Below are 11,623 nucleotides of genomic sequence, written 5' to 3'. Positions count from 1 at the left end.
CCATGCTGTGATTCTATGATTCTACATGCTACAGAAGCAGTTGTATTTACCTGCTGAATTTACAACACAGAACAAACTTATTTTTTCCTGCTGTCTGTTTTCTGAAAAGTCATAAATACTACATTTACAGCTCTTAATAATTAGATAACTGCCTTTCATACCACATTTGCTTTGATTTTTTCCCAGGGTGAACAGCAGACTGCCTGTTCACAATATCCAAGGATTGCCATTATCAATTGTTCAGGAAGCTCCACAGTAAGCTCATTTAAAGCCTATTGGATGTTAATTATTGTGAACAAGTATCCTTAGCAAAAGATAAAATGGTTAATTCTTCAGGTATTTTCTATTTATTCTTAAAATAAGAATTCTTTGACTGTCTGAAATGCAGGATAATAACAGCCAATAATCTAAAGTTTTCTAGTCCCATAGTGAAAATGCACATATTTTTATTAAGAATATCTGATTTTTATACTATTTTTCCTTTCATGGCCCACATTTCCTTGCTTCAGTTAGTACAGGAACATAACATATTCCACTTCACCCACTTTCCACCAAGTTTAAGAGAAGATGATCCTGTTTCCCCACATAAAGACTTGTTAGTGGGTGCCAGCCCTTGGATCAAACAGCAGTTGAATGTTATACTCTAGAAGGCAGCAGAAAATCATTCAGTTCCCCAGGTGAAAGGGACTGTGGCTTTTAAAATTTACAATACAGCTTGGTGAACGACAGCAAGGTTCTGAAGACAAAGGATGTTTAGCCATTGGGTGTATGACTAGGGGTGGATTTTAGTAGAGGGATGAAACATACAGAAGCTACGAGCTATTTATTAAGAATTATCCAATGGAATACACAGATACAAGACTGAAAGAAGTCATTTCATCCCAGAAGACAAATTGGATTTGCAATTATTTGAAGAGATTTGTTTAAAACAGGAAAAATAAAACCGAACTTGAACAAAGTTTTGGAGCGCTAGAGGAAAAATATGATAGCTAGCACAAAACAGGCCTTTGAGACTTATCTCCCAAACTAGTTAGGGCAGTTGCCTGGACTTGCTCCAACCAGTCTATATCCTGATGTTGAGGGCTCCACAGCTGGACGCAGCACTCCAGGTGGGGTCTCAAGAGAGCAGAGTACAGGGGCAGAATCCCCTCCCTCGACCTGCTGGCCACACTTCTCCTGATACAATATCCAGTGCTCCCATATCCAGTGCTCCAATATCCAGCCCAATATCCAGTGCTCCAATAATTTTGTTTTGAATAAATGCTCATTTGATAATTAATCACGGCTTTTTTCTGTATTTTTGTAAGGAGATGAGAGACCACATGAATTATTATTTTAAGAAAATGTTATTCATACAAGTAATTATATATATATTCCTATAGCTTTATTCATACATGATGTAGTATGTACATGATATATCTTGCATCAAAAATCTGTAAAAGTTTTCTGTAAGGCTGGTGTCTGACTTGTGAGATTTCCTCTCTGCTTTTCCAGTAAGGTTGAGCACTGTATTTCCTTTGCACACATGTTCTCCATTCATCTCTATGCTCTATACCTGGTCAGTAACCAGTTCTCTTAAGCATTTTTCCTGCCAACAATTGTGAGGCTGCATCGAATAGCAGGGGTGCGGGCGTAGTGCTAGAAATAGAGGCTGGCAGTATGCCTTTTTGCTGGGATTGCTGGAGTGTGGGGCTGTTCTGCTGAATATTGGAGCACAGAACCAAGAGACCCTAAGGTGACCACTGTACAGAAATAAGCAAATTGTTTCTTAATTGCATGATTCTAAATTTAAAAAAAAAAGTAAATAAAGACAAAGGAAAAATGCAGTAAAATAAATTAGTTTATGAATTAAGGATATATGATAATTCATTCTAGAAAGCAAAATCAAATGAAAGAACTTAGAAGATGCAAATTTTGAATTTGATATTGCTAAAAGTCCTCCAGGCTGTTGGAAAAGAAATCTTATTAAGCACACATGCTTTAGTTTGAATTCATCTGCCTTGGGCAAACGTAACAAGGACTGTGCATGCCATTCTCATCTTCCTCAGTCAGCACGGTTCTGTATCATATTTCAAGCTTTAGCTAATACTATTAAATAATTGTATCTGCATATATTTTTATATTGTAAATAGGCTTACATATTATGTATTCATACTTCTGTTATATATTCATACTTATATATACACATACAAAAAAGTGCATTTCCCAAATCAGTTGTTCAGAAATTCCACTCAACCTCTCTCCAGCCTTCCTATATTATTTGTCATTGTCTCCCACTTTTTCTACCTTAAAACTGTTCTACTAAATCTCCTTCTCCAGAGTAAATCATAATTTCTCATGCAGCATAATGACCTGTGGTAAATCCATTCTGCATTTTATTCCACCTATGTTTTTGCCCTCGGTGTTTGTAATTATTATCACAGGCCCAAAGTTGCCCTACCCATTTTTTTCCCCATTTTTATGTACTGCCTAGCTCTGCATTAAATCGGTTCATAGTCTCCGTGTCCTGCCTACATAGACAGGCCTCTTTTCCCAGCGCTCCTCAGGGAAAGGTTGGGTATGTAGGGAGACAACTGTAATTGCATGGTTCAATCTCGGCCTTAGCTGCAATAGAATCACAAACCTGTGCCCCCAAGTGCCTGCCTATCTTGCCTCCGAACTTGAAATGTGATGAATCAGTTCTTTCTGAACTTGAAGGTTGACATTTTCCAGTCCCTCCTACTAGAAATTATAAAGCTCTTTGGAATTGCTTCAATGTGAAGTATTCTTATTCTACATCTTCATTTCCATAAACTTTGTATCCTCTGTCTTCTTTGAAAGATGTTATGTAGGAACAATTGAGCCACCTGGACCAGATGGGATTCATGCAAGTTGTCGTGGTTTAACTCCGGCTAGTGTCGAAGCTCGCTGAAGTAGTTGTGAGGCTGCTGTCATCTTCGAAAGGTCATGATGACTGGGGAGGTTTCTGATGACTGGAGGGAGGAAAACTTCCTGCACACCTTCAAGAAAGGCAAGAAAAAGAATCCAGGAAAACACAAACCCAACAGCTTCACTTCTTTTCCCAGGAAGGTTATGGAGCAAATCTTCCTGGAAGGCATTTCTAAGTACATGAGAAAGAAGGGATTGTGTACAAACCGACTTAGATTTACCAAGGTCAAGCTATGCTTGACCAATCTCATAGCATAGGAAGAGATGATTGCTTCAGTGGTGGAAGGGAGGGCAACAGATGTCATTTATGTTGTTAAGTCCTGCATCTGAGATGTAACAGCCCATGTACCAGTACGGGCTGGGGGCCAACTGGCAAGAAAGCAGCTGTGAGGAAAGGACCTGGTGGACAAATTGAATAGGAAGATTGCATCAGAAAGAGAGCAGGCAGCAGGTCAAGGCCAGAGATTATAGACCACATCTGGAGTACTGTGTTCAGGTTTAAGCTCCCCAGTACAAGAAAGATGCTGACATACTGGAGTGAACCCCAGTGAAGGGCCACCGAGATGATAGAGGCTTGGAGCATGTGGCATACTGAGAGATCTGGGTTTCTTCATCCTCAGGATAAGGCTGAGGATGGAATTTTACTGCTGTCTCAGCTATGTAACAGGAGGATGTAGAGAGGAAGAGACAGTCTCTTGGAGGCCACAGTAAAAAACTGAAAGAAATGGGCAAATTGCATCCAGGAAAATTCTGGCCAAAGGAAGAGTAGTCAGTGGGAGGGCAGTCAAACCATAGAACAGGTATCTTTAGGATCTGAGTTGTCTCCGTCCTTGGAAATATTCAAAACTTGAGTAGACCGGCTCCTGAGTAACCTCATCTAATTGTGAAGTTAGCCCTGCTTTGCGCATGGGGTTTGACTGGATGACCTCCAAATGTTTTTCCCAATTTAAATTGCTCTGTGTGTCTAAATGGGACAATTAGTGAGTTTCTTCAAAAGCATCCTACTGCTTCAACCCAAGAATATATGATAATTCTAATTAATTTCCTGGACTTGCCTCAGAATCTCCCAATTTTCTCCTTTTTTATGGCTTGCTACTTAAAAGAACTTACTGAGACCCAATTTTAAAATAGCATAAATACTTGGTGGGACTGGAGGAAAATTGAGACAGGAATGTAAAGTCCAAGTGCTATTGCATAGTACTTCTTAAGGTTTTCCACTGAAGAAAACTAGGTACCAATTAAGGAAGTCCGGAGGGAATTTTGAGCCCAAATAGACAAATGAAATAGAAATTACCAAGAATTTCTGGACAGAGAGAACAGGAACATAGAATTATAGAATCATGTAATGGTTTGGGCTTGAAGGGACCTTAAAGACCATCTAGTTCCAACCCCCCTGCCATGGGCAGGGACACCTTCCACTAGACCAGGTTGCTCAAAGCCTCATCCAGCCTGGCCTTGAACACTTCCAGGGATGGGGCATCCACAGCTTCTCTGGGCAACCTGGGCCAGTGCCTCACCACCCTCTCCATGAAGAACTTCCTGATATCTAAACCTCCCCACTTTCAGTTTACCCCCCCGTTACCCCTTGTCCTGTCACTACAGGCCCTTGTAAAAAGTTCCCCCCAGCTTCCTTGTAGCCCCTTCAGGTACTGGAAGGCTGCAATAAGGTCTCCCCGGAGCCTTCTCTTCTCCAGGCTGAACAAGCCCAACTCTCTCAGCCTGTCCCCATAGCAGAGGTGCTCCAGCCCTCTGAGCATCTTCGTGGCCTCCTCTGGACTCGCTCCAACCGGTCTATATCCTTCTGATGTTGAGGGCTCCACAGCTGGACGCAGCACTCCAAGTGGGGTCTCACAAGAGCAGAGTACAGGGGGAGAATCCCCCCCCTCGACCTGCGGGCCACGATTTTCCTGATGCAACCCAGAATACGGTTGGCTTTCTGGGCTGCCATCACACACTGCCGGCTCGTGTTCAGCTTTTCGTCCACATAATAAAGAAGTCACAAACTTGAGAGGTCAAGACTCTCAAGTTATGAAAGAAGCCTTGCACAGCAAAGAGCTAACCGAGATCAGACATCTGAGTGAAGTTTGAGAAGTAAAAAAGATCAAGTCAGGTTTGTGATTAAACACAAATGTAGGGAAGTTTGCATGCTCTCCATCAGGATAGCCTCCTTAACAACACAGAGTGATTGAATATTGTTGTCTGACGGGTTAGATTAAAATGGGAAACAGCCACCAAGTGTCTGCCTAGAAAAACAGCCTGCCTATTAGCCAAATTAATCCTGACTGGATAAAGATGTAGTGCAGAGACACTCTGTGTAGGGAGACTTGAGGCAGCATGCCTGAGAGCATCATAGCTACACGCCTTCTGACAGATACCCATCCTCCATAGCATCCTACAAGGAACTGCCTGTTAGAAGGGAGAAGTGAGAACCCTGCCATACCGAACAGTGGAGAGGAGAGTAAGGTAGCCTGTCGCTGGGGTAGGTGTGTGTGTCAATGCAGACAACCTTGAGCAAGCTCAAAGGCAAGAATTGCACCTGCAGTATAAGGGAACCTTTTAATGGTTTTGCAGCTCTGCTATGCCCTCGTTGCCTTTATATGCTTTTATTAGGATGAATTGAAAGTTGCTGTAGAGTTGTATTGAAATGTTAAAGTTTTAAGTTTAGCATTCCCATGTGTCTACACACTGTAGTATCCGGTTTTCCTCAGCTGCGCTTTGAAAGCTCTCATTTGAATCAGAAATTGAAGAAGGCAACTTGATCTTCTGGCACTGTCCTTATCATTTCTTGTCAGACCACTATTTAACCACTATTACCTAACATAGCTGTTTTCCACTGATAAGTAACTTGTGTTGTTATTGGGATAATTAATTATCAATTAATTGAGGAGAGAGGGCATTAGAACAATATCAAAATTAGAAGCTTTCGTGCAGGCAATCAAGAGGAAAATAATGCCTAATAAGGCTTGCTCTGGTTACCTATAGCATAAACCAAAAATCAAATCAGGTTATAGTTGTCAATGTTTATGACACATTAAAAGCAGGGTATGTTGAGAGAAGTACCCAATACTTTGCCTGATGCTTTGAACTATTGCACTTACACAAGTTAGGTGAGATTTATATGATCTACCTGCAGATGCCAACATTGCAAACTGACTTTGCTGTCCCATGCTCCCTTTACAGGCCGCGCTCTCATCTTTGGGGAGCCTTTCATCTAACCTATTTTAGGTATCTTTCTATACTATTGTGCACCCTCAGCAAGTTTGCTGACAACACCAAGCTGTGTGGTGTGGTCGACACGCTGGAGGGAAGGGATGCCATCCAGAGGGACCCATCCGTTTTCTGCTGCAATAATTGCAAGATCATGCTGTCCCTCTCCCCTTACCTCACATGAACATTTAACTTCTGCTACATGCTAAGGAATCCCATAAATACACCATGTAGAAACCACACTTACCCAACTCACACGGTCCGCAGCACAGGAGTCAGTGGGTGACAAGTGTGTGCTACCATGTAATTACGTACTGCCACAATGAAGTCTTGAAAAAGGGACAAAGGAGACAGAGGTGTTCTAACCATCTAAAATTAGATGCAACATTAGAGCCTGTCTTCGTTTCAGGCTTCAGCCTTAAGGGAAGACACAGTAATACCATTTAATTTATTCTTCCCGTGTGTGTTTAAATTCGTATGAATTACACAGAACTTTAACTTGGTTTATGTACTTTCATCTGCTATCTTATCTTCATGTTTTTAGTACCATCAACAATTCAGTCCCCAAAACCTACCTTTTCTTGTTGTTAAACAAAGGAAATTTTCTGTTCCTCAGGGATTCTTGTCTAAATGTGGAAACAGTTCAGAAATCGACTTTATCTTTGTTTTGAAGAGAAACATTAATCATGCAAGTTTTTCCTCCTGAGAAATCTGTTTATCAAAATCCACTGAAGTAAAGCCCAGTCTCAAGTTTAACAGTTCAAAGGACCAAGCTCCTATCACTAACATGTTGCAGCTCAACCGAAATGTAGGAGTCCTTACCTGCGCAATTCTTGCAGAGACAGAGCAAAATCTGACATGCATACAGAAATTGCACTAATAATTTTAAATAAATATAAGTCACAGACATTGGAGCGAGTCCAGAGGAGGCCACGAAGATGCTCAGAGGGCTGGAGCACCTCTGCTATGGGGACAGGCTGAGAGAGTTGGGCTTGTTCAGCCTGGAGAAGAGAAGGCTCCGGGGCGACTTTATTGCAGCCTTCCAGTACCTGAGGGGGCTACAAGGAAGCTGGGGGGGACTTTTTACAAGGGCCTGTAGTGACAGGACAAGGGGTAACGGGTTGAAACTGAAAGTGGGGAGGTTTGGATTAGATATCAGGAAGAAGTTCTTCACAGAGAGGGCGGTGAGGCACTGGAACAGGTTGCCCAGAGAAGCTGTGGATGCCCCATCCCTGGAAGTGTTCAAGGCCAGGCTGGAGGAGGCTTTGAGCAACCTGGTCTAGTGGAAGGTGTCCCTGCCCATGGCAGGGGGGTTGGAACTAGATGACCTTTAAGGTCCCTTCCAACCAAAGCATTCTATCATTTGACTACCAGTAATTTTACTGATTCCTCCTAGTTCCATGAGTGACCAAATCAATTTTTTTAAACTTAAAAACTAATGTTTAACTAGTACATTTACATCAGCCTGTTGAACTACCAAGTTATAGAATTTTTGTAGGTTTTCTCTTTGCAATTGTTCCATCTTGAGAATAGAATCATTGATGACTTTGGACATCATTCCAGAAGAAAAAGCCTTATTTCCTCAATAAATGAAGCTGTTCCTTTAATCAAAATACCCTATAAACCCAGTTTAACTTCCAAAGGAAAACTTAACTAAGAGCTTATTTTACTACTTTACAGACTAACTTAAGTTTATTCAGTTTCAGACATTTTTAAAACACAAAAAACTTCAAATTGCTCTTTATAATGACACTATAACTTTAGATTACATTGTACATAGCATCCCACCTCACCATTTAGAAAGGAAAAGTCATAGCTTAATTATGGGCCTGAGCTTATCATTGCCAGTAAGAACAGCACCTCAGCTGGCTAAGAGCCTCTTCCAGTTCTCATTAGGAAGTTAGGACGTGACCCTCTGGAAACTCAGACACAGGTCTTAGCTCACATAACTTTTGGTGTATCTTCTGTGTGGACATAGCTTTTGTCTTGACAATGAAGCATTGTCTCCTCCTATCTTGTAATTAAATTTCAATGCTTCCGATACACGTGTTCTCTGTCCTGTACGGATGCGTATATTCTGCACTGGCTGCAAAGATGGTTCCAAAAGTACTAAGACAGTAACCTATTTTGATACCAGTAGGTTAAGGGGAGTCACAAGCAAGCTCCATAAAGAAATACCGTACTTCCTACTATTAATTTTTGTCCACATTTATTTATGAGTAAAACAAACAGCAAACATTACAGCAAAAGGGACATTGAGGCCCAGATTTAGAAAAAAAAACAAATGCCTGGATAGATTCTGAATTTAGGCACCTCAAGACTGCTGACAAAGTACACAGAAATAAGTGAAAGTCATGAGCGTTTCAGCAAACTTTGTAAGTGCATTTCAGTATTTATTTAGATGTTTAAGCTCTCGCACTAGATTTTACAAGCTGGTGAACACTGGCAAAATTATTTCTCCCACAGAACTATAACCACACATTCCCAAGACAGTATAAATATATGGTTGAACTAACATTAATACACATCACCATTTTATCAATTACATAATAAAACAAATTATCAAGTATCCAAATATTAAGTTACGCAGCTTGAAAGGCATACAAAATATTACAGAGGTCTGCCCAAGTCATAGCAGAAACTGAAGGAGGAAAAACGAAAGGAACAAAAGAAAAAAAGAAATCACACTTTCAACAAAGCAATAGTTGGTAAACAACTTTCAATAGGTACAGTAAAAGAAACTACAAGATTTTTCAGAAATTTTCTGATTAAGAATTTTTAGCTACAATAACAAAGCATTTCTACGTTTTAAAAAAATATTTACTAAAGTAAAGGGCATATTCTATACTTCCTGCACAAGACAAAGGCAACATTTGACTAGAAATATTAAATAGCCCCTCCCAACCTTTTCAGGCCCTCTGTTAAGTTGCACATGAAGTGCCAACATTAATTTTACTGTAAGGCTTTTTTGTCTGGAGACATTAAAGACTTGTGTGCTTCTGTACAATTTAAAAGGTTTTCTACATGAGTAACCGGAGAGCAATGATTTGTAAAATGGAGAGGGTTTGGTTAACAGAAAACTACAGATGCTGGGGTAAAAAGTTGCTGTAATTCATAGTATTAAAAAGACTGTGCAAATCCTGATAATTCTAGTGCGATTGTGGGAGACAACACATACAGTGAGCAGGCAAGACTATCTTAGAGGCCATATTCTTCAATATTGAAATGACTGTAGAAAAAAAGTGATAGTAAGGGTCCAGATAAGCTGATAGTTCCTACACAATGAGAACTACGCTCACGTATAAGGAAAAACATATAGCTGATATGCTGGGTATTTTGGCACCTAATCTCTCTACAGATTGATTTATTTTAGTACCCCAATTTTTAGTAGTTGAAACTAGGTGGGTAAGACTCAATGGCATGATTAAAGGATATTTGAACTGGTAATTAATGAACAAGGAGACAGCTCAGAAACAGGGTACAGCAAAAACATTTACCAGGTCTCCAAACAGATGGATATTTATCTAAACATACAAGTTGCATTTCTACTAAGCCTTTAGCCTATTAAATACTCCTAAGGAAGCTTCCTTTACTACTAAAAAATATCAGACTCATGACTTTGGCATGCAGTCTGCGTAATTCTAGCTTCCATCCTTTAATCCCAAAGAAGTACTATAGGCTGTTGAGCTTTACTGAATACAACAATTATTTCGGTGACCATTGGAGTCTTTAAAACGCAGACGCATCTTGGGGCGGTATTTCTCCAAGTACAGAAGTTGCTTGCTGTTAAAAGCCCCACGCCGCTTCCTAGATGGGGGGAAAAACAATTTAAACAGAACATTAATCTACTGCCCAGTGAAATATCCCCAACCAGAGAGCAATGTTTTTAGGTCACTTAGAATCCCACTATTAAGTCAAGAGCATAACCAAAGTACAGGTAATTAAGAGTTCAAGGCCAGGAAAGAGGGTGGCAGCTTCCTTTCACAAATACCTCATTGGACCACATGCTCAAAGGAGCACACAGCATTTTAGACAATATTAGACTGATACACTCAAGCCAAAGATCTTACGTTAAGCTCTTCAGAAGAAACTTGGAAAGGCAGCTATAAAGCAGATGCGAGACGGTCTTCTTAAGAAAGCTCAAGTTATTCAGTCTCTTAAAATAATTATGAAGAATACCAGAGTATTAATAAAGTACATAAACATTGTAACTCCCCATAATAAGAAGCTGAACAGCAATTGAGCTTTCTTGGTTTATTTTTGTTGAGCATTTGGAACAGCCTTCCTTTTCCTCACTTATACACAGCAGCCTCTTAATATGTACAAGCTGAATTTAATTCTTAAAGGCTTGGCAATTGTGCAGTAAGTATTTTGGTATTGTTTATGTGAGCTGCAGCTTCTTTTAAAAATAGTTGAAACATACAAAGTTAAGGCATTGACTCGAAAATGTTTCTCATCCAACCTACATACATTTATAAAAAAAAGCATCCAAGGAAATAATTTCCTTCAGTAGACTACCAGAAAAGACTACGAGGAACTGCTTAGTACACTTCGATTTAATACAGAAGAAAGGATTCACAAACGTGAATGAGTGTTAGTTCTGGCTAGTAGACAGAACCTAAATTTCCAAGGTATTCTACCTCTCATATGTACAAATAATAAAGACAACCCCACAGATCTGAAGGGGTTTGTGGTCATGCCTTTTTTTTTTTTTTAAACTTGCTCAAATAAATACTTACTGAATCTGATGTCCACAAAAACAGAACATACCCACCCCATACGCCAAGTCCTACAACACTATGCAGTATGGGTGTCAAGAAGTTCAGATGTACTATCTTACCAAAAAACCCCAGTAAGATAGCATTCAGAATTTCCTTCAGTGCCCAAGTATATGTCAACATGTTATATCTTGGGAAAAGCTAGGTGATGCTTACTACTTACTGTCTTATGAACTGCACTGCATCTTCATACTTCATTCCACATTCTATCAGTGCAAGAGCAACTAAGACTGGAGCTCTGTTAAAAAATAAACCAAAAACACATACTGAGTTTAGCATTTGCCAGTGTATACTCAAATTCTAAGGTTCAGTGCTAGAAGTTAAACAGAAACAGAGCTTTGGAGACTTTGGAGAACACTTTTCATCCCCAGTGGGGAAGAAAGTTGGTCCTGATGTGCCAGAACACCCCACTTGTTTGTGGCCAGCAGTTATGATACCCTTGGTACAAGGAGACAGACAACACTGCTGAAACAGGGATGAAGAGGAAATTTACAGGTGAGTCACTAGAAACCAAACCCTTTAGGAAAGAAAAGCAACACTTAGAAGACAAAAAAAATGTATCAAAATACTGAGCACTCATCTATGTGCTTGGTACAGGAATATATTTGCTTGCTTCATTCAGTAGTTTTTGTGTGACAGCTGCACTAACAGCATCACCTGTGACTAAAAGGCATTTAAGTCTACTATAATGTGCTGGGTTTAGTCAGGAA

At 40.1% G+C, this 11,623-nt stretch overlaps 1 protein-coding gene across 1 annotated transcript; it reads right to left on the bottom strand.

Annotated features, from left to right (window-relative positions):
- Positions 1-8,327: 8,327 nt before the first annotated feature.
- Positions 8,328-11,151, bottom strand: LOC104505564 (protein tyrosine phosphatase type IVA 1-like; the record flags this gene model as incomplete). Its single annotated transcript, XM_010157772.1, has 2 exons — positions 8,328-9,942; positions 11,077-11,151. Coding segments are annotated over 2 exons (193 nt in total), but the record flags the coding sequence as incomplete, so codon positions are not given.
- Between the last annotated feature and the right edge of the window lie 472 nt (positions 11,152-11,623).

This window comes from Eurypyga helias, unplaced genomic scaffold, assembly GCF_000690775.1.
Source record: "Eurypyga helias isolate BGI_N326 unplaced genomic scaffold, ASM69077v1 scaffold50978, whole genome shotgun sequence".
Lineage (NCBI taxonomy): Eukaryota > Metazoa > Chordata > Aves > Eurypygiformes > Eurypygidae > Eurypyga > Eurypyga helias.
This window is presented reverse-complemented; position numbering and strand designations above follow the sequence as displayed.